The sequence below is a fragment of the Peromyscus maniculatus genome, chromosome 5 (assembly GCF_049852395.1).
Source record: "Peromyscus maniculatus bairdii isolate BWxNUB_F1_BW_parent chromosome 5, HU_Pman_BW_mat_3.1, whole genome shotgun sequence".
NCBI lineage: Eukaryota > Metazoa > Chordata > Mammalia > Rodentia > Cricetidae > Peromyscus > Peromyscus maniculatus.
The window spans coordinates 73,691,202-73,715,446 of NC_134856.1; the positions used below are offsets into that span (position 1 = coordinate 73,691,202).

General features: G+C 40.1%; 1 protein-coding gene across 4 annotated transcripts in view; it reads left to right on the top strand.

The window, feature by feature from the left end:
* Dnajc1 (DnaJ heat shock protein family (Hsp40) member C1) overlaps positions 1-24,245 on the top strand; it is a 201,702-nt gene that overhangs the window by 173,213 nt on the left and 4,244 nt on the right. For 3 of the 4 annotated variants that reach the window (XM_076572676.1, XM_076572675.1, XM_076572677.1), the window contains 3 exons: positions 1,901-2,020; positions 19,658-19,706; positions 23,034-23,087. In XM_076572676.1, the coding sequence (XP_076428791.1) occupies positions 1,901-2,020; positions 19,658-19,706; positions 23,034-23,087 (223 nt within the window). The remainder of the gene's footprint in view (positions 1-1,900; positions 2,021-19,657; positions 19,707-23,033; positions 23,088-24,245) is intronic. The other variant, XM_006978723.4, reaches the window with a different exon arrangement.

Sequence of the window (24,245 nt, forward strand, 5' to 3'; positions counted from 1 at the left end):
GAAGCACACTGCCCTAGTATGATTTTGGTCCGAGTCCTGTTTCAGTGAGGCTCTTAATATTCTTCGTGACTTGATTTTGCACTTCCAGCTTATATTCAAGTTCTCCTCAAGCTTAACCTTCTCTGCATATCTGTATACTTACTAGAGCTTTGGATTTTAATAATCAGAATAGTATTTTCTTTGAAAATCTAATTTGCTCCTCTAAATGATATCTAAATAACTCATTTTTCCTTAAATAAGGCAAAAAGAAAGGAAAAGAAGGAAAACCGCGCCGTGTAATATTTAGCTTAAGTGATACAGAGAATTAAATTTCTGATCTTCATTAAATATCAAAGAAATTCTAGCCAGTTCCAGTGTAGACTACCTTTTTATCTAAGTGAGTTTATGCATGTATTGTAAGGGTTGTACTGATGAATATGTTCGAGGCTTTCAGCCCTTAGTGGATACAAAATAGAATGATTGATAAAATCCTCCCTACTATTGGCTATTATTTACTGACTCTTAAGTGGCAGGTTGTATTTATGCCAATTTATCTGCTTCAGGGAACATTCTTGATAGCAGAACAAAGTGAATAAAAGTAGTTTGCTTTGCAAATGAATGCAAATAGGAAAGCCTTTCGGAAAGCCTTTAACAGGGGCAGTGCACTTTGATTATGAGTGAAGCTGCCATTTGGACATGGTGAAAAGAGCATGCTTGAACCATTGATTGGGCGAGACAGTAAAAAGTCAGGAAGGGCCCTGTTAGGCTTGCAGGGAGGCAGGCGGATGTCAGTGTGGTTAGAGCACAGTGGGAGAATGACAGGGAGGATTAGTGTCAGGGAGAGGCTTTGCTGGAGCTCTGGAGATAGTCCCTGGGGTCACTCACCTCTAACTGTTGTTCTGTGCTGATGGTTCTGTAATGCAAACTGCCTGATGTATGCCTGTTCATTATCGGAAATGGTGATTAGAAAAGGTATTTGTTTCTAAGATTTTTCTCCCACTACCTTTCCTCCCCCCCCCCCCCCCCCCCGTTTCTTTTTAATTAAAGGGAAATGAGGTGGGCTTCCTTCATCTCTCATTGTTTAGTGCCAGAGGGGCTGCTACCTCTGACGGGTGATAGCTTATGCTAGAATATAGTTGTCATATTATGGTTTCTTTTCTTATTCAACAGTGATTTATGTTTCTCTACTCGGGTTTAGGTTTTGACCATTGGTAGTCACTAGTAGTAAAATTCAGGAATATGCTTCTGCTAGAATTTTTCGCAGTTTTGTAATCTTTAAGGTGTTTTCACTATTTCAACTATTAAAAGCTTTGCGTGGACTGGACGATTCACATCTTGGTGTAAGAGTTTGTATCTAATCTTACTTGTTCTCGAGTTGTACAGAATGCTAGCATTTGATAAATTTCCAAAATTGAATGTTGTTATTATTACATAGAATGGGCAAGAAATGTAGCCTTGCACCGTTCTGATTCTCAATCAGTGCTTTATCTATTCAGATTTTCGTGTCTATGTCTCAGAACCATTTTGTTTTCTTTTATAGTGTTTTTTACTTCAAAACTTTGCTAGCCATGTTATGTGAGTTACATGAGCAGTACTGCATTTTGTAGCAACAGTTTTTTATAGACTTGTATAATGGTTTTTTATTTTAATGTAAAATTGGTCTCTTCTTCTAAGTATCTTCAAAAACATGGTTTTGCATTATGCAATACTTTCTTATTCTAATATGCATACAAAAATCTTACAAAGACTGCTGGGACTCCATTCTGCCTATAAAGATGCTGCCCCAGCCTTTGACTAAGCTTAAATACATGTTTAGTACTATTGGTCATTGCAGAAAGGGTTCTGCCAATAATTGTTTCACAAGCTTATTAATGTTTTAGTAAGCATTTTTCCAATTATTTTTTTCTTTAATGTTTTACAGGCACCTGAATGGACAGAAGAGGACCTCAACCAGCTGACAAGAAGTATGGTTAAGTTCCCAGGAGGGACCCCAGGTCGATGGGAAAAGATTGCCCACGAATTGGGTCGATCTGTGACAGATGTGAGTTCACTGAGATTTGCATTGTGTGAGCAGTGACAAACCAGAATAGGCCCACTATGCAGGAGGCAGCCTTAGATGAGTCCTGAGTTATCTGTGGAGAAAGGACCTGGGAGGCAACCATTAACGAAATAAGGAAGAGGCAGATGTGAGTCCATCCCCCGCTCCACAGTATAACAGCTGTGTGCAGAATTGTAGTATTCAGAGACTTCAGCTACTGAAACCTAATCATAGAAAACAGCATTAGGTTCTGTGTTTATATTGCCCCTTTAATCGTGGAAAAGACAGTTTTCCAACTTATCAGAATTAGAGAGGTGATATTTCAGCCTTAACACTGAAGTACAGCTTGCCAATGTATTTAGACAGGTGGTTTGGATTAATGGAGTAAGCACTGGTCTTAGTGCAGATGGAATGTTTCTGACTATTCCTTTTGGCATGTATGTGTGAATGGCCATACCTAACACCCAGGAGACAAACTACTGACCAAGGACCTTTTGACATAGCACTCTATGTGTTTTCATTCAGGGAATCTACAGTAGAGCACCTAACGTGCCAGATCTTCAAACATATAATTAGGAGAGAGAAGGGAACTCTCCTGCCTCAGTTATCAAACTGATATTTGTATAAAGCATAGTAAATACCCTTTACTAAATTTCCCTTATATACATCTTATGGTTAAAAGTTCTTCAAAGAGTTGTTAAAAGAAAGATTTAAGTTTCCTCTGTAATTCTGTTAGCATGCCTTTAGGTCTTTTCTACAATGAACACACATTTAATGAGCATACTAAATAAAACACAGCTACCAAAACAATGAGATTTGTTATAATGGCTATGACTTACTTTCCAGAGTAAACTTTTATGTAGTTTATTTAGAAACAAACATATATATTTAAAAAGTACTGTCAAATTTTTTTCTATTCCTCTTTTCCTTTTGGTTAGGACTTGCATTGAGAATTTCACATTTTGTATATATATGTATATATATATATATATATATGTATGTATGTATGTATGTATGTATGATCATAGGACAAAAGCTGTTGTATCTAGTAACAGATCATTTCTGTAGTTTTGCAAAGTGACCAATTATCTTTGGCTCATGGAGAACCATAGGGATACCTTTTCTTCTTCTAAGAGTACTGCTGAAATATGCATTTTATTTTCTCATTTTAAGGTATTTTGTAAGGAATGATATAATAAACCACATTAAAGACATCCCAAGACTACTGATATTTTAAACATTCTAAAAATACTGTTTTAAAGAGCCCAAAACTTTTAACCTGATTGTATAAAGAAAAACAATAATATGCTAATTAGTGTCTTCTTAAGAGGTAAATAATAGCAGTACATGTACTTCAGGGGCAGAGGCAGATGGATCTCTCTAAGTTCAAGGCCAGTCTGGTCTACAAAGTGAGTTCCAGTACAGCCAAAGGTGTTACACAGGGAAACCCTGTCTTGAAAAACCAAAAAAAGAAAAGGTAAGGATGAAAGCTGAAAAAATGCTAGAGTCTTACACACTATCGCCAGCAGAGCCTCAGAAGTAATCTTGTGCCTAGTTCACAAGAGTAGTCTTGGTGAAGAGGTTTCTTTTTAAATTTTTACCAATTTATCTTGTATGTTTTACTATTTTTTTTCCCCAGCTTTCTCCTGGGGAGGTTGCTGGAGGGCTTCTCTCCAGGTTCCACCAAGCCCCGCAGTCCCACAATCCACGTATAAAATAATCACTCAGACGCTTATATTACTTACAAACTGTATGGCCGTGGCAGGCTTCTTGCTAACTGTTCTTATATCTTAAATTAACCCATTTCTATAAATCTATACCTTGCCATGTAGCTTGTGGCTTACCAGCGTCTTTACATGTTGCTTGTCCTGACGGTGGCTGGAGTGTCTCTCCCCACTTCTTCCTGTTCCCTCAATTCTCCTTTCTCCTTGTCCCGCCTATACTTCCTGCCTGGGCACTGGCCAGTGTTTTATTTATATACAGCAATATCCACAGCATTTCTATTAATTTATGTTCTGCCACGTGGCTTAATTACCTCTGCTCTATACCTTATATCTGACTTCTTCAGAGTCTCTTGGCATCCCTGGCATAATCCAAGTGCCTAGATTCCTCCTCTTCCTCTCTCTCCCCAGAAATCCCACCTATCTCTCCTGCCTAGCTATTGGCCATTCAGCTCATTGTTTAACCAATCACAGTGACACGTTTTCACACAGTGTGTGTAAACAAATATTCTACAACATATCTCCCTTTTTGTCTAAATATAAAGGAAAGGGTTTAACTCTAACAAAGTAAAACTATATACAATAAGAACAATTATCAGGTAAGAATTACATTTACAATTTTCAGTTCATTTCTATCTTTCAACTTTGGAGAAAGTACTGTTATATATCCTATCTTAGTGGAACCAAAGTTTTCATACCTAAACCACTTTTTTTTTAATATATATATATATATAATTTTACAATACCATTCAGTTCTACATATCAGCCATGGGTTCCCCTATTCTCCCGCCTCCCACACTCTCCCCTTACCCCTAGCCTACCCTCCATTCCCACCTCCTCCAGGACAAGTCCTCCCCCGAGGACTGCGATCAACCTGGTAGACTCAGTCCAGGGAGGTCTAGTCCCTTCCTCCCAGACTGAGCCAAGTGTCCCTGCATAAGCTCCTGGTTTCAAACAGCCAACTCATGCAATGAGCCCAGGACTTGGTCCCAATGCCTAGTTGCCTCCCAAACTGATCAAACCAACCTACTGTCTCACCTATTCAGAGGGCCTGATCCAGCTGGGGGCCCCTCAGCCTTTGGTTCATAGTTCATGTGTTTCCATTCATTTGGCTATTTTTTTTTTCAATAATTGAGTAAAACTGAAATTTATTATAAGCCACAGTCGTCCTAGGGACCTCCATGCTATATATATACCCTCTATGGTTCTATGGGTTGTGGTCTGATTGTTCTTTATTTTATATCTAGAATCCACCTATGAGTGAGTACATACCATAACTGTCTTTCTGGGTTTGGGTTACCTCACTCAGGATGATTTTTTTTCTAGTTCCATCCATTTGCCTGCAAATTTCATGCTTTCATTGTTTTTCTCTGCTGAGTAGTACTCCATTGTGTATATGTACCACATTTTTTTCATCCATTCTTCCATTGATGGGCATCTAGGTTGTTTCCAGGTTCTGGCTATTACAAATAGTGCTGCTATGAACATAGCTGAGCATGTATCTTTATGGTATGAATCAGCATTCCTTGGGTATATGCCCAAGAGTGGGATGGCTGGGTCTTGAGGTAGTTCGATTCCTAATTTTCTGAGAAACCGCCATACTGATTTCCACAGTGGTTGTACAAGTTTACATCTAAACCACTTTTTATTATAACTTGTATTGCCATTCTAAAAATATTTTTTTAGACCTTAAAACATCTTTTTAGATTAACAGCTTAAGTTTTTATGTTTCTCAGCCTTATAAACTTTATATCTCTTATGTAAGTTTCTCTTTTGAATATGGTAACAAGAAAAACTGTAACTGTAACTATCTAGTCTTCAACCCCATCAAAGACCTGAGGATACATTACCTGAGTAGACAAGAGGATACATTACTTGAGTAAACAAAGTGCAGGGCAAACAACTTCCAAAACTATAGAAACAATAGAGAAAGCTGACTATCTAGACTGTCACTGAAGGTTTCTCTGCAACATTAGGGCATCCATCTTTGGCCTGCAGGCCTAGAATATCTGACAGACTTTTCTGTGAACCAGGAATTTTGAAGGACCATCCTACTTTGTCTTGGCAAAGTTTGGCAGTCACCTTTTGTATCTTGCTTGTCCAATTTGGACAGCATACTGTTAGCAGTCAAGGCAAGGGCAGTTTCTTGCCCAGTGTCTAACTTTGCCATAATAAAAGCAAACTCCATATGGAGGTTTTTTGGTGCCCATCCTTTTAGAAGTAAATTGGTGCTGTCAGGAGCAGAAGTGTCTCACTGTCATGAAAAGCCTTAGGTTACTAAAACATCTAATTGCTGTATTCTGTAGATCTCAGAGTGTTTGAAGACCATCTATCTATCTATCTAAAATATATCTCTTTAACCTTGAAAATATACCTAACTTGACTACAAGTTCGATTATTATACATGACTAACTACTAACCTGTATTTCTTAATTATACATTACATTTTTAAATGAGCTGTATAAGTACAATACCTTAAACAAGAGTAAAAACATATATATGTATATAGTATGACAAAAATAACCTTAAATTTGTATCAATGAACCAAAATGATGTTGATTTTTGAGGAAACTGCAACAGATCTAAGAGGCTAGGTCACTTGGCTACTTGTTTTGTCTTTATTCGTGCCCAGTCCTTTTATTCTGAGAATATTCAAACTTTTAAAGGTAACTTACATATCTTCGTTAACACAGCATGAAATACCTTAAACAAGAGTAAAAACATAGTGTTCTAACAAAAATAACCTTAAATTTGTATCAATATACAAAAATCCATACCAGTGTAAAGCATTTGAGATTAATAGTTGCTTTTTAGTTTAAAGTAGATTCAGTAATTACCCTTTTAGCCTATCCTTTCCATATCTCCCTTTTTTCTTTTCAGAAAGAAATCTTTGAATCCCACCTCCCTTGCTTAACTTCCTCCCTTACCATGACCAGTAACAATTTGCAACCAACCCCCCTAAATGATGACAAAAAATTCATAATTCACTGAATGACCAAAAACTAACAACCCTGTCTCTTGGGAATGTGGGCATCATGTTCCCTAGACTGCTTCCTTTTGTCTGGGGGCAATGACATCTCTAGGATACCCTGAGAAAATAGGAATAATGACAAGTCCTGGGAGAGCTAGCATATCATTTGTTGTCCAATGTGATGGGAAAGTGTAGAGCTTATCTGAAGTCCTGGCTAGAGTAGTCTGTGAGGCTGGACCATCTCAGCTAGCAACTTTGAAGTTGTTCTAGATGTTGATTTTTGAGGAAACTGCAACAGATCTAAGAGGCTAGATCACTTGGGCTACTTATTTTGTCTTTATTCATGCCCAGTCCTTTTATTTTGAGAACATACCAACTTTTAAAGGTAACTTACATATCTGCGTTAACACAGCATGAAATATGCAGTGTGCACAAGTCAGCTAAAGTTGATTTGGTCAGCTAGTAGTTAGCTATGCCCTCTGATTCCAGGTAAACTTTATTGGTACAGCAGAGTGCCAGTGTGAACAATTCTCCTGCAACATGAAGACTCAGCTAACTTTTTTAAAACTAATTTTATTTATTCTTTGACAATTTCATACACATAAATAATGTATCTTGGTCATATTGTGGTATTGGTTTTTATTTTACTTACATATTTTATGTGTCTGCACATACGTCTCTGCACCATGTTCATGCATACTTGGTGCCCAAGGAATCTAAAAGAGGACAACAGACCCCTTGGGACTGGAGTTGCAAACACATGTGTATTGCCATGTGCTCTTAACTACTGAACTGTCTCTCCAACTCCCAGCATGCTTGTTTCAGTGATACCCAAGAATGACTTGTGAATCAGACTAGAGCAGCTGAAATGGTTTCAGCTGGTACAGTTCCTTTAGTAGAATGTTAAGTGAGAGTTAATCACATTTTCAAAGGTCACTTACACTTCTTTTTGGCTTGCAGTGTTAATTAGATTTGTTGTCCTTAAGAACTGGATTGTGAAAGAGAAGCCAGGTTCCTTTGGCGGTCACCATCTCCTCTTACGCCTGCTCACTGGCCTGCTCTGTGGCGGCCAGCCCCCGGTCCACACAGCTGTTGTTTGACCCTGTGGTCCTGCTAAATGTGTAGCTTCAGGCTTGCTTCTTTCCTTCCAGAAGCAATTGACCTTTTCTGGGAAAGGTGAGAGTGTGGCAGTGCTGGGGTCTGGACGGCTCACTGTTTAGATGGTTAGAGTCTAGTAAAATACCTGTTTGATTCCTCAGCTTCAAAAAGGAAGAATCAGTCTATTACTTGTCATAATTAGGGTTTAATTATTAAATACTACTGTGAAGAAGGACAAGCAATATTTTAGTTTTTTTTTTTTACATAAAGTATTTTTTTAATGCAGATAAACTATAAGGCCAACTTCATTGAGGCTTAAATATTTTAAATGTTAACTATACGCCTCTTGGCATATAATTTTAGTAGCCACAAAGGACACTCAAATTGTAAAAACAACAAAGGAAACAAAAACTGTCTGGCATGTAAAACCACCTTTAATGTGATTATTAACTGCAGGCTTCTGCATTAAGGTCAGGGAGCATCGGGTTTCTTGCTCCTGAAGTAATATTCTCTTGCCTGAAAGGCTGTAAGCCGACCCTGGTGCTCTGTCAGCCACTAATCTGTCACATTCTGTTTATGATAATAGACTGAGTGGAATTTTCTGCTTGTTTAGAAAGGGCCAGGTAGACAGCAAAACAAAAGCCAGGTGGCTAGATTTAACTTTTATAATTAATGCCAAAGGGTAATATAAGACCCGTTTAAGGTACGCCAGTGAAGGGAGGCGCACAGCTAGTGAGATCCCAACTTCTAGTCATATAGCTGTAACCAGCTCAGAGGCCGAAGATACCTGGTGGGAGAATTTATACAGTGTTATTCTGGTGGCTTTTTTGAAGTTAAGAAGCCTTATGGTTATCAGTAAATTAAAATAGAGTGTTATATTATTTTGACAATATAGTGCTATTATTTTAGCTTCAGCATAGCCCTACCTGAAGTTGTGAAAATGATGAAGTTTAACCCTTTGGTTTCTGCACTGCACTGCCAGCTTCCCGCATTCTCTCTTCTCTGTGGCCTAGCTTGATCTCTCTTTTCGGTCCTCCCTTCCTCCCTTAGCGCCCACCCCAACCTTCACAACCCCTTCTCCTTAGAGTGCCCGAGTGCTTTATCTTATCCTCCGTGCTGGATGAGTCACCGGCTCCTTTCTGTATAACTTTTGAGTGATAATGTATTAAATATTAATGTTATTAGATATCACTCACACTCTGTTAAAAGTTTGTCCTGTTTTATCTGTTTCTTGGGTTTTTCCTTGTGTTTGTTTTTTCACATAGAGTCTTCCTCTGTAGCCTAGGCTGAGCTGGAACTCATGTACCCCAGACTTGCCACCAACTCAGGGGAGTCATTCTGCTTCAGCCTTACAAGCGAATGGGGTCACAGGCCAATTACTTAATCACTCTACTTGACCTGATGAAATTTCCACTGAGTATTATATTATAGAGTAATTAATGCAGAAGGTTTTTATTTCTATTTTAATCAAGAAATCTGGCTTTTGGCTCTTAATTTACTGTTAGTCATTGATATGGGGTATACTGGGGAAATTTTCTTCAGTTTAATTTTTGGGGGGTTCTAATTTATGACAGTTGTTTTCAGGAATTAATGTGGCTTTTTTTAAATGAGTTTTGAGGTTTGCATTACATTTATTTACTCTGTGTGTCTGTGTGCGTGTGGGTGCCATGGCATGTTTGGAGGTCAGAGGACATCTTGAGGAGTTTTTTCCTCTGCTTCCATGATGAGGGTCTGAGATCACACTGAAGACTTTGCATACACCCAAATGTCTTTACCTGCTGAGCCATCTTACCAGCCCAGAAATGTGAAATCCTTTTTCAGATGTGAAATTTTAGCAATGATGACCTAATAAGAAATAATTATCAAAGTCCTTTTTTTAATTTTCCAAGATAAACTACTTGGTCATATAAAACTATTCACTTTCAAATAGCTGGACTTGGCTGTTTACTTAAATTTTTTGCAGTTAAATATATAACTGAGAATGTTATAGACTGATGTCTTACTAGTTGGAGATCTGTAGTAGAGCACTATCAGCCTTCTTCAGTTAGTTTGTTTGAGCCTGTTGATGCAGTCTCTTTATAGCAGCCTTCTAACATCCAGATAATAAAGAAATGCTAAATTATTTTAAAAAGCAGGGAGGGACAGTAGAGGCCAATGCGTGCCTACACATACACACACACACATACACTAAATAAACAAATACATAAATAATTTTTTTTGAGACAGGGTTTGTCTGTAGCTTTTGGAGCCTGTCCTAGAACTCACTCTGTAGACCAGGCTGGCCTCAAACTCACAGAGATCCACCTGCCTCTGCTTCCCGAGTGCTGAGATTAAAGGCGTGCACTATCACCACCTGGCAATAAAATATTTTTTAAAGGAAAAGATACCATAGAAAATATCAAAACAAAATAAGTATCAAATACAACAGCAGAATTGTTGCAAATTATCTTTAGGAAAATCTCCTAGAAAGCAGAATAAAGGGGCAAACTTTTGACATATAGAAAAGAAATGCAGGAATTCAACCCTAGAAATCCAGATATGATTGAGTCTCAGTAAAAGAGAAACTAGAGGCAAGATTTTTGTTAAGTAAATGATGCAGCAAAGCTTTCTAGAATGCAGGGATACCTGAGGCTACTTTGTTAGAGTTTCCCAAAGCCAAATGGATATATGGAGAAGATCACAGGTAGATTTATAGACACTGAGAATACATAAATCCTCAAAGATCTCCTTACTATGGAGAACATTCCTCCAGAGTAAGGCATGTCAGAGTGGCATCAGGCCACTAGGCCACACTAGACTCTGGAAGGTAAGGAAGCTGTCCTTTTGCAATGCTAAGATATATCCTGAATCCTGAGCAGTTCCTTTGTGAGAGCAAATATGGGAGGTTATCCTCCAGCAGAAAGAGGGAATGTGATCTCCAAGCAGCAGTCACATAGATCACCACCCTCCAGTGTGTAGCCAGCATGAACAGGACATGCAAGTTGGAACAAGAGATTGAGGATTTTATGACAAGGATTGGAACACTGAGAAAGGGTTTTTAGAATAGATAGTATAGCTTAGAACTTGGGCTATATATATATGAAATGTGTGCATGCATGTACAAAAGAAAGGCAACTAGAAACTTCACAAAATACAGAAGCCCATTACCACCACCACCTACCAAAAAGGGTAATTTCAGTAGATGATGTGAACAATACTTAGCAGGTCACAATATTGGAATATCTTACATAATGAATTTTCATATTTTAAAAGTAATGTTCTACACATAGGTTTTCAATTTTAAAATCTACACATTATAGAATATTCTTGTGTTTACCACAATGTTTTCTCCTTACTATTTAATAATAGATTTGTAGCTGGGCTCATGTGAACCTAGTAACACTGCTACCAAGACTTCTGACCTATGATACGGCTCCATAACTAATTTTGTTCCGTAGAACATAAGGGAAATGATGTGCAGTCATGGGAGCACTTACTCGGTTCTCCCTTCCATTGAGCTGGATTAGAAGTTTTCCTGTAACTAAGCTGCAGCCATCCAAGCAAAGACAGTTGATCTGTGAAACTGCAGAGACACACAATAGGGAAAACCTGATTATGTGGAGAAGTCAGAGGGTGACAGTTCTAATATGAATAGTAATAGTAAATAACAGCCTAAGAAGATAGAAGCTGAAGGAATCTGAGATCAGATTCTGGGAAATCCTTCCTGAGATGTTGCTGAGCAGACACAAAGAAGTGAGGGCACGTGGTTGTCCGAGAAGGAGCCTTTAGATAGCGGAACAGCACTCACAAAGACTGAAGCAAGAACACTGGGAGATGTGCAAAGTCAGGCAGAGAGGTCATCATGGCCTGGAAAGGAATAGGTGGAGATTATGTAAAATGAGACCAAGAGTTAATACAAGACAGGATCACACATGGCCGTTCTGACTGAGACTTGGGTTTTCCTGGGAGTAGTTGGGAAAGCACTAGGAGATTGTGACACAGGAGTAGTGATGTGAAAGGACCATTCCGACAGTCTTGTGGAGAAGAAACTGGCAGGGAAAGATGACCAGGTACAGAGTATTTGAGTTATCCATGTAAAAGGCAATAGTGACTTGAATTAAGAGTAGGGAGAAGCAGGAAAGAAACCCAGGATATATAGTGAATGTGAAAAGCATGCTATTTAGCTGGGTATAATTATAGCCTCGTAACATTCACAGGAGCTGTGAACAGAGATGAAAGCCTGTGGGTGTAAGGAGTGTTGCTTTCATCCCATACCCCTATGGACTGTTTTCTCCCTAAGGCTGTTTACATGCATTACCTTAATTTTTAAAACGTAAAGAAATGTAACATTTTACCTTTCAGATTTTTCCATGTAAATACATTTAAATGTTTATTCTTCACTGTATCTTTTTTATTTAAAAACCTATTAATTTACAAAAATAGAATAAAGCAGTCAAAAAAATTTATTTGAAACTACAAAGAATCCCAAACGTACAAAATAATCTTGACAAAGAGGAATAAAGCAGGAGTCAGTCACATTTCCTGACTTCAGAATATATTACAGAGCATGATAATTAAAGCAGTGTGGTACAGTCATGAACACAGGCTTGGAGACCAATGAAACAGAATAGAGAGCCCAGACATCCTCGGCCACCTAATTGTCACAAGGGGTACAGAGAATACTTACTGAGAAAGAATGGACTACTCAGCAAATGGTACTTGAGAAACCTTGTAACTACATGGAAATAAGGAAATGTCTTGCATCATATACAAAAAAACTAACCAAACAGATTGAAGCCCTAAATGTGAGTAAGGCATAAAACTATAAGTACGCCATACCTTGTGCACTGTTAGTTAGAATGTGAATGGAATGTGTATGGAATGCACTGTTGTACTGAGGTTTCTCCAGAGATTGAAAATCTGGCAGTTCTTCTTTTGGGTGTGCATATCCAAAGAAACAAAGCCAAGATGTGAAAAGGACATCTGCCCCTAAATGCCCATGGCAGTGTTGCCAAGACAGTGAGGAAGCCCAAAAGGATGGATAGAGAAAATGTGGTCTGTGCAGCAGAAAAGGGCTTCTCACCCATAAACAGGGAAATGTTGTATGTGGCAATATAGACAACCCTAGAGATTATTGTGCTGTTCAATTTTAGTTGAACAAGAGATGAATACCTTTACCTGAATGCATGCCAATGATTCCATCACTCAGATCAGCCTGAGCTACATAAGACTCTCAAACAAGAAAAACAAAAGCATGAAAAAGTTTTAGAGATCTGGTATATAGTATTTTTTCTACAGCTAAAGATATTTTACCATTTTCTTAAAATTCCATTCTGTATGTAGAGCACATTTTTGTTTTCATTCTTCAGTTGATGGACAGTTAGTCCAGTCCTGTTTTTTAGCCACGGTCAGTAGACCAGCAGGGAACATGACTATGCCAATCTCTCTGGTGAAATAGGGAGTCGTCCTTTGCATATTTACAGGAGTAGTACAGAGGGCTTACATGGTAACTTTAGTTTTAGTCTTTTGAGAAACTTCCACACTGACTACTGTCGTGGTGACACCGATTTACACTCCCACCAAGAGTGGGTGGAAATTTCCCCTTTTCCACTTCCTCTCCAGCATATGTTCTCTTTTATCTTTTTTGATGATTAAGATGGCCATTCTGATTGGGGTGAGACATTTCCTTGATGGCAAAGGATGTTGAACACGTTTTAAAGTGTCTGCTAGGCATTTGTATCTAAGGACTGTCTCTTAGCCCATTTTTAATTAGGTAGATTGTTTTCTTTGTTTAATTCTCTGTATCTTCTAAATACTAATCCTCTGTCGTATACATAGCTGACAAAGATTTTCTCCTGTTCTATGGGCTGTCTCTTCACTTGATTGACAGTTTCCTTTGCAGTACAGAAACAAGTCTATCTTTTTATTGGGGAAGAGACATCATTAATATTCAAAGCTATTATTGAAAGATATTTATTCCTGTCATTTTGTGATTTTTTTTTTTATTTTGTGATGTTTTCTTAAACCTCTTTTGATTAACTGTCCTTATATTGTTGATTTTTCTTCTGTTTCCTCATGTATATTTGTCCTTGTTGTCAGTCTGAAGTATTTCTCCCAGTAGCTTCTATAGAGGTGGCTTAGTGGCCACATGTTCCTGTAGTCTGTTTTTTCTGTTTGTTTGTTTGTTTAAGTGGGAAGGAAAAATAAATAAAAGGAAAAGAAAAAGAGACATATTTAATGTGAACACATTGGGAAGAGGGACAAAGAGATCCGATCAAAGTTTGAAGAGATGGCCAGATATGTAGATCTAAGCATTCATGAGTTGGAGTGTGGCTCTACCCACCACTAGTCTGTTTTTATCCCTGGAAATTTTTGTTTTCAATGATGATAAATAGTTTTGCTGGGTATAATAGTCCAAATTGGTGTTGTAGTCGTTTTATATCCTTCTTACTTTAAAGGTTTCTGTTGTAAAGCCGTTTGTGTGACTTGGTCCCTTCCTTTTGCAGCTTTCAATACTGTTTCTTTATTCTGTATTTTTAGTGTCTTAACTGTAATATGATGTGTGTGAGGGTATTTTTTGGTCCTGTTTATTTGATGTTTTATATGCATGCCTCTTGTATCTAAATACATGGTGGTTTTTTTTTTCCCTAGATTTTGGAATTATCTTCTATTTTATTGAAAATATTTTCTGTAACTTTATCATAGAATTCTTCTCCTTTTTCCACGCCCTTAATTTGTAGATTTGGTCTTTTCCTGGTGTCCTATATCACTCCCATGTTCCATCCTTTTTTTTTAATTTATCATTAATGTTGACTGAATGATCCAGTTCCTATACCTGTGTTAAGGCCCTAAAATTCTGTCCTCCATGTCATGTATTTATTCTGTTGGTAAAGCTTTCCACCCAGCTTTTTGACTTGCTGAGCTTTTCATTTCTACCATTATTTCAGTTTGGTTTTTCTTCAGTATTTCTATCTCTACTGAATTCTTCTTTCCTATTCTGAACTGTTCACTGTTTCAGATGGCCTTCCAAGCAGCTGACCACTGTGCATGGGAGGGACTCTCATCCTCCTGTGCCAAGCGTGTGCAGTAGCCAGACTGAGTTCCACCCTCAGCACCCCCACCCTAGAAAAAGATTGCTTAGAAGTGTTTTTGAAAGGGTTGAGAGGAAAGGTCTTTCTGTGAAACCCAGGCTGGCCTCAGGTTCCCAGTCCTCTGCCTCTGTCTCTCAAGCACTCATATGGCATCACCCCCAGCTGGAACTTTTCTGTGTAATTCTCCCACTTCAGACACTCATTGTTTCTGTAGTTCTCTACATGTTCTGTCACTAACAGAGTTTGCAGTTTGTACTCATCAAGACTCTGTGTCTCAGGAAAAGCATAACATCTACTTTAAAGTCTATTTCCAATTTTCTATTTAAGTCATAGGCACTTTGAATTCTGTGGTCATTCTTATTTCATAAGACAGTTGCTCAGCTCACAGTGTAACCTGTGTTCTTCTAATAGAGTCAGCTCGTATAGTAGGAACTTAATATAGTACCCTCAGTTATATGCATAACGTCTTACTGACATTGGGCAGATGCTCAGAGGCTAATGTGGTTTAAGTTGCCTCCTTTTCCTAACGTTTTGGGAAACCACTAATCAGAGAGGGGCATGGGTGAAATCATACTGGGTTATTTCAGTACTCCCTGAGTGTGCTAATAGTGTCTACAAAACTATACTAGTGTCTGTCACAGAAGTATTTCCTCCCAACAGATGACCATCAGTCTATTTATAGAGATGGTAAGTCAGCTAGTTGAAAGGTTCCCCTCTTTTAATGGATAAGATGAGCACAATTAAAGACATTTGGAGAGATAATAAGAATGTTCAGCTCTGCTTCCTACCAACATTTTTCAAGTGGATTAGTTAATGGTTAGGTAGCAGACTATACTTTGAATTTGAAAGCTGCAAGAGTTCTAGGTTGTCGTGATTGAGAAATCCAAACTTACTAACTAAAGTAAGTAGAGTAAATAATATATACCTCTTAGCTGTGTAATTCTTATTTATTATCTGTGTGGAGAAGGAGAGTGGGAGTTGCACGTGCTGTGTCACCGTTGTGGATGCCAGAGGACAATTTTGTAGAGTCTGTTCGTCCTCTCTCTCCACTTTGACTTGAGTTCCAGGTATCTAACTTAGGTCACTAGGTTTGTGTGGCAAGCACCTTACCTGCTGAGCCATTGTGCCAGCCTACAATATCTGTTATTATACTAACAGTGAAGATTCAAGTGAGCCAGAATCTGAAAGTATGACTGAAGATATCACTGCAGTCAGCGTCGTCTCTCCTGGGTTACCTGAGGACACCAGGACTGTGAACATACACTCTGTGTACAACGTAGAGGATCGTGGAGTTCCATAGGTTAAACAGAACCTCGAACCTGTGTATCTGTCTGCTTACCTAGCTTTTACCCATTTTGCTAAATTCCTTGTTTTTGTTTTGTTTTTTGTTTACTCTGAGCTTTATGCCCCCAACAAGATAGAGGCTCCCATCTCTTGAGAATTTTGAGGATAAGTTAAGAAAATTATTTATAAAGGAATTATTAGATAATATAAAGGATAATTGTATTATAAAGGAATTATTCGATCTTTTATGCCTGAGACATCAGAACATGATGGAACGCATTTCCCTACAATTCTTTTATCCACATGACTTAATGCACACTGGTACAGTGTGTTCCCCAGAAGCTGCCCAGTCCAGTTGTTTAGGTACTAAAGAAGAGACCTCAGCTTTTTGAGTCCTGTGCAGAAATTTATTTCTTCTTCCCAGGTGAGACCAGAAAAAAATTCCTAAACATAGCTTGTTACAGACTGCGTTGAGACGCATCTTTTGCAATGGCACACAACAGAAGTATGACCAGCAGCGAAAACCTCCACTGCCGGCTGAGAAAACAGCACTAATCAGCTCGAGCAAATTAGCACCCATGTTTCTCAAGTCACACAGTTGTAGGGAGAGAAATACATTTGATGATGACCAAGCTCACAGAAAGATGCCTTTACTTTCCCAGAGTGGTATACCATCTTATTCAGAGACACCCTGGACATGAGCTGTTATTTTGGTAACTTATTTAATTGTTAGACTCATGATCAGCTGAAGATGCCAAACTTCCCCCCAGAAAATGTCTGTCATTATTTACCCTATAGATGCTTCTCCTGAGACATTAGAAGTAATTAAGAAAACTGAGTCACTGCAGCCAACATTTTTATAAACTATCATTTTTTATATTATTTTTATTGTTTTATCTTATATGTATATGTGCTTTGCCTGCATGTATGTTTGTACACCACATATGTGCCTGATACCAGCAGAGGCCAGAAGAGGACATTGGAATACCCCAGGACTGGAGTTACAGATGATTGTGAGCCACCATGTGGGTGCTGGGAATTGAACCTGGGTCCTCGGAAGAGCAACCAGTGAGTGCTCTTAACAGCTGAGCCACCTTTCAAGCCCCTAAAAATCATCTTATGACATCACAATCATGCAGACTTGGCAAAGAGGCTAAAATAACAGATTGTTGGGATACATAGAGTTGAAACATTGTTTTGCTTCTAGCTACTGAACCTCTTATAAATTTAAGATTTATATGTAAATTAATTACCTTTCAAGTGAGAAAAGGTGATTTTCTAGGTGATGGTAGTGTCTATTTTACTATTGGACACTAAATATCTAAAGGATTATGAGTATATGTAGGGAAGACATAATATAATCTGGATTAGGAGTTGTCTATGAGTACAAGGAGTCTCTAGCATCATGTTCTCAAACTAATTCAATGACCTTGTAAAGGCGGGAAGTTGGTTTTGGCTGCATATGGCAGACTTTGTGATTATAGTCTATGTTTTGATACCAGAATGCTGCTTCATCCCCACATACAGTGGTCTTGATCTTATAGAGAGGCCCAGAGATGAAGAATCTATGTGGTTTGAGAAAACACACTGGGGCAGGGCGTGGTGGCACACACCTTTAATCCTAGTCCTTCGGAGGCAGAGGCAAGAGGACCTCTGAATTTGAGGCCAACCTGATCTGTGGAGCAAGGACAGCCAGGGCTACCCAGAGAAACCTTGTCATGGGGGCCAGGGGGGGAGGGAGGGAAGGAAGGAAGGAAGGAAGGAAGGAAGGAAGGAGGGAGGGAGGGAGGGAGGGAGGGAGGGAGGGAGGGAGGGAGGGAGGAAGGAAGGAAGGAAGGAAGGAAGAAAGAAAGAAAGCAAGCAAGCATGGTAACATTTAATGTACTAGCCTTTCATGTAAAAGGGGAAGAGTCAAGGGTTAGGATTATGGGATGCATCCAGTAGATAGGAAGAAGCTGCAGATAGAAAGGAAGGGACTCATGGAGAGCGGTCAGGGAGTGAGCAATAGCAAGAAGGAAGGCCACTTCATTGGGTTAAAGGAAGAGAGACATGATGATGCAGTCAGATTAAGGAAAGTTTTTCAGTAGAAAACGTGAAGTTGTGCTGTGTAACTTCAGCTTGCTTCTTCTAAATAGGCAGTAGCATCTGAGAGGGGGGGGGGCGGTAAAAATTAGTGTTTCTAACCAACCTTAAATGTTTCTCTTACTCAGCCGTCTGCATGATTTTACCAAGCTTTAAATATCTTCCATGCCTCCTGTTAAGAGCTGATTTCCAACTTAAACATGGTTGGGGCTGGAGAGATGGCTCAGCTGTTACAAGTTCTTGTTCTTGCAAAGGACCCTGGTCCAGTTCACAGCAGTGACATGGTGGCTCACAGCCATTCAGTTCCAGGGTGCGACACCCTTTTCTCACCTCCACAGGCACTACATGCATGTAGTGCACATAATACATGAAGGCAAAATACCCATGCACATAAAATAAGTCTTTAAAACAAAACATCCTTAAGAGGAAAGTGGTTTAAGTATCGCAGAGTTTACCACTTTTAAGTAACGAATACCACTGATTTATTCTTTCTTTAGCTTCACACTCATAGATGAATCTGTTCTGTTTCTTGGGTCCATATACCTTGATCCATCAAAAGATGTCCCCCTGGTACACTCTTCTGTGATCTTGGGTTTCTTTTTAGTGTGTGGAGACTCTTATAACATCATAAGCGTGAACATCATCCCCCCCTACCCCACCCCCCACTATGCCCACTCTACACTATCTTCCAGTGAAGAGATACACTCAGTTTCTGGAACTCCTAAGTGAAAAGAGTGATCCATTTGCACAGCTATTTTAAAACTGTTTTAAGAAGCAATCTAGTAAAATTAGTAAAATGATTTGGGTTCTGATTCTACTCTTGATGGGCGTTTTAGAGCAAGATGTTTCATTTCTTGGGCCTAGGTTTCCTTAATAAGTAGGCTGGCCTGTGGTGCTATATTCAGTAAGACTAGGATTGGACCTCACTGGGAGTGGCGAGGGGGATAAAGCAAGGACAGACACACGTACAGAAAAGCTGGGATCACAAGCATTATGCTTGCTTTGAAAGAGCACACCAGCTACGCAATAGCCCAACAAGTGCAACCACTGGGAATCTCAGCACATTTATTATGGATAGCACAAGGGGGTGGGGCTTAGATGGTCCCAGTAGGAGGTCTCCGTACGTGCGCATTCCCAGGCTTCTAATGTCCTGGAGGAAGATGCTGCCGTTGACAGCTTGGACACACTCTATTCAATTGTTTGCACGCAGGAGGAAGGCTTGACCACTCCCATGAGTCTGAGCTGGCCTTGACAGCTGATAACCCTGTCAACAATGCACATTCACTCAAGCCTTCCTCAGTCTTTATGGTTTCCATGGCCCCTGTTCCCTTACATCTGCCTTACATTGAAAAAAAAAATCAGTTTACAAGGCATGTGGAAAGTAAGGGGTCTTGCTTTTTATATTTTTAAACAGGTGACAACCAAGGCCAAGGAACTGAAGGACTCAGTCACCTGCTCCCCAGGTGAGTTCCCACCTTACCTGTTTTATTCCATGTATCCCAGCAACTGAAAGATTCAGTCTACCTTAGGACTACTCTGACAAGGTTTCTTCACAATCAACCCCTTTTTGTAATAATATCTTTAAATATCAGGGATTGCAGTTTGCCCAGAGACCTCTACTGTCCTGTCTCTGAAAGAGGTTTGTCATAGACACTGGATCAGTCTGGTCCTGCACACACAGTTGATGCTGAGAATTTATATTTAGTAAGTTTAAAGATTTAGAGTGTTAGCATACCTGGGGATCCCAGTCTCCTCAGAAAGCGTTCAGTATGTGGTGTTCTAGCATCAGGAAAGACTGTAGTCAGCTTCCTCCCTCCCCAGGGATTTGTCTGGGCACAGGGACAGAAAGCGACAGTGGTATATCACAAGAAGGAAGTCTACTGCCAAGTTTCTCCAAAACCTGGGATGTTGAAAAGCAACTGCAGCCAGCCCAGCACTCAGGAGGCAGAGCCAGGCAGATCTCTGTGAGTTCGAGGCCAGCCTGGTCTACAGAGTGAGTTCCAGGAAAGGCGCAAAGCTATACAGAGGAACACTGTCTCGAAAAGCCATTAAAAAAAAAAAAAAAAAAAAAAAAAGCAACTGCAGTTACAGCAAGAGATTGACGTAGATCTTCATGGCTCTTGCTGTGTTGCCTCCTGAGTAGCTCTATGATTCTGGAGGCATGACCATACCCAGCTTTCCTTTAAAAAGAATTAGGAAACTGTTCTCCAAAGTGAGGTATACAAAGTAGTTCTTTTAATCACAGTACTTGGGAAACCTGCCTCCGTTACTTCAAAGTGACAGCCAGTCTGGGTTAGATGAGACCCTGTGTTTGAAAAAAATGTGTTTCTGTACACACACACACACACACACACACACACACACACACACACACACACACACACGGGGGGGGGGGGGGGGGGTTCTTTGCAGTGTAGGGAGACCATGCTAGGATTTCTCCTGCTTTATTTTTCATCTAAAATAGTGAGGAATGAACAAGGTTTCTTTTATTTAATCTACAGAATTAAGCCAGAGTTTCCCTGTCAGTTATCAGAGAGCAGATGTCCCTTATGGGCTGAGACGTCAGAGGCAGCAGGGTTTAGCAGTGGCCTTGCTTTCCTGAGCTGACTTGAGCGTCCTCTAGCTCACTACAGCCTCGGACAACCTCGCACCTCACCACCTCTGTGTCAGAGAGTGGTACTCTCTGAATGACAGGGAGAGCAAGCTTGGGACTGTTCCATGTTATCCAGAGGCACCTAAGTAGTTTAACCAAATACTTTAAAAAGTTAATGAATTAAAATTTCACACCTTTTATCAATAAAAGTTCTAAACTTGGCTCCAGATATTAAGATAAAATGTTTCAGGGAAACAAAGGTGACTTTTTAGCAATGAATGTGAAAGTAACTATTTGGAAATATATTTGAATTGCAGGAAAGCATCTATTTATATGCATCTTTTATATTCTATATATATTTATTATATTATATTATATTATATTATATTATATTATATTATATTATATTATATTATATTATATTATATTATATTATATTATTATTAATGTTATTTTGTGGCCAAAATGATTGTAACTGGAAGTGGTGATGTGTGCCTGTCTGTCATCCTAGTGTAGCTGGATTTCTAAAATGGCCTTTCTAAATAAAAAACACAGAGCCAGATATAGGGTGAAAGCCTTAGAGAGATCAGGGAAATAGGGAAAACCACCAGCCAACCTTACCTCACCAACTCTGCGGCTTCCAAATACGCCTTACTTCCTGTCTACCCATGTGTTTATTGCCTTGCTGTTCTGCCCTCTCATTGGCTCTCTTAGCCCAGCTACCTCACTTCCTCTTCCTACACAGCTCTGTCACTGTCTGTCTGTCCAAACCTTCCAGGCCTCTGGTTGGTACTGGGATTAAAGGAACAGAACTTGGCTCTGTTCCCTAATGTGGCCTTGAACAAACAGAGCTCCTGCCTGCTAAGGGATTAAGGGCCTGTACTGCCTGACTTTTGTGTTTACTTAAAATGGCTGGCCTTTCCCCTGATCTCCAGGCAAGCTTTATTAACATCATCACATTTCAGCACAAATATCACCACATCCTAGTTCTTAGGATGTGGAGGCAGAAAGATTAGGAGTTCAAGGTCGTTCTCACTTATAACAAAGTCCAGCCTGAACTAACTACATGAAAATATATATGTACATGTGTGAGTGTGTGTTGAGGGGGTTACATTTGTGTGCAAAAACAGCTGATGTGTGTAACAAGGTGGCTTGTCAGATAAAAGTTCACTTGCTGCCACGGCTGACAACCTGAGTTTAATCTGTAGGACCCCAGGGTTAGAAAAGAACTCACAGTGTCCTCTGACTCTCACACATGCACCATGGCATGTGTGCACACACATACATTCATATCAAATAAACTAAAATTTTTAATTATTAAAAAAAAATTAGAAAAACCATTTGGGGGTTGGGGATTTCACCCAGCCTTTCAGCACTTTGAAGGCCCTGAGTTCAGTCCTCAGCTCTGAGGGGAAAGAGACTGCTTGGGGTGAGAAGGACCAGAATAACTAGACTTTGGAGCTCACTTGCCAACCTGCTGGTGTGCAGTGTCACGTGCTTTCCCACCTGTTTTGTCAATACTGTCAGTGAAATGTCTGTGGTACCATTATTTCACTTAGGAGTGAGAAAGCAGTCCATTTGGCATCCCTGCGTGTTTATCTGAGGCTGCAGTTTCTGCCTAGAAGACAGCTAGTACCCTGATTCTTCCTGTTGGCCCAAGGCCTCAGAACTGCAGAGACAGTTCTGATGCAGGGGAGAGAGACATCGTGCTGATGCTGGCCACCCACAGGTGGACAGCACTGAGGACAGCTGTCGTCTTACAGTATGCCCCTTTGTGCCAAGCCGCCGCCACAGCACTCTTTTTTTTTTTTTTTTTTTTTTTTTTGGTTTTTCGAGACTGGGTTTCTCTGCGTAGCTTTGCGCCTTTCCTGGAACTCACTTGGTAGCCCAGGCTGGCCTCGAACTCACAGAGATCTGCCTGGCTCTGCCTCCCGAGTGCTGGGATTAAAGGCGTGCGCCACCACCGCCCGGCCATATCACTCCTTCTAATTCTCCTGTTGTATGTATGTATGTGTGCATGTGTTTGTGTGTGTGCCACTTTGTGCATGTAGAAGCCAGAGGACAACCTTGGGAGGGGTGAGATCTGTTCTTTCCTTCCATAATCTGAGTCCTGTGGTCAAACTCAGATTGGCAGGGTTAGTGGCAAGCACCTTCACCTTCAGAGCCATCCATGAGCCCAGTGTTTTGTTTCCTGAAGGTGTAAGGACAGCTCAGAAGCTTACTCAGTCTGCAGTGGCATCAGATACGGAGGGTGAGTCCTGACTGCCAGGTCTTTCAAGGTGAACTTAGGCCTGTGGTGGTGGACAGTGCTGCTAGGTAGGAAAGGCCGTGTGCAAATGATAACAAAGGACACACTTCAGCCACCACTACAGAGTCTGGCTATGAGCACAGCTCTCCTGTCATACCCAGCCAGTGTCACTTTCTTATTGTGATGTGTGAGGTAAAGAAATTTCCAACTGTATGTCTGTCAGTCTGCAACCAGACAGTGGTGACTGACCATTAGACAGTATGCTAATGCTGTCTGCATGCCGTCTATTGAGTGGACCGACTACCGAGAACTATTGGAGGGCTGCTGGGACTTGAGTTCTGTTCCTTTTTATCCACGCTCCAGTACTCACAGGGCGGGCTGGTGAAACTGCAGGCCAGAGCCTGCCTCTTCCCCAAGGAAAGTGGAGCTTCGGATGAGAGTTTCAGGAGCGGATAGTGATGTATATTGTAGAGACTAAGAATTCAACATTCTTGACAAGGAGTAAAGTTTACTTCAAAAACATTTTTAAGCTCAGTGTGGTAGCGGAAGCCTTTAAACCCAGCAGAGTCAGGTGGATCTCTGAATTTGAGGCCAGCCTGGTCTACAGAATGAGTTTCAGGACAGCCAGGGCTGTTACACAGAGAAACCCTGTCTTAGTAAACTAACAAACTATATATATAGTAATATTTTCACCTTCATCTTTATATTGATTTTCTCCTTTGGTATGTTTCATAATTAAATGATGTATTATTGATTGGTACATGGATATAATCCATGAATTAAAGTAAGTATATTTTAAGGTTTACCTACATTTGACAAAAAGGCTAGACCCACAACCAGCATCCTCAGTTAGCTATTCAAAGGGAAAGCTTCGGGCTGGGAAGACGGCTCAGCTGTAAAGTGCTTGCCACACAGCCATGAAGACCCGAGTTCAGGCCTTGGCACCCATGAGAGAAAGCTAAGTACAACATCGTGTACCTGGGACGTCACTGTGGGCAGGTTGAAGACAGGAGGCCCCCGGGCTTGTTAGCCAGCTGTTCTAGCTGAACTAGTGAGCTCCGGGGTCAGAGAAGGAAACAATGGAGATTGCTAGAGAAAGACACTTGATCCTGACCTGTGACTTCCACACCCATGGGCACACATGCATGCGTGCGCGCGCGC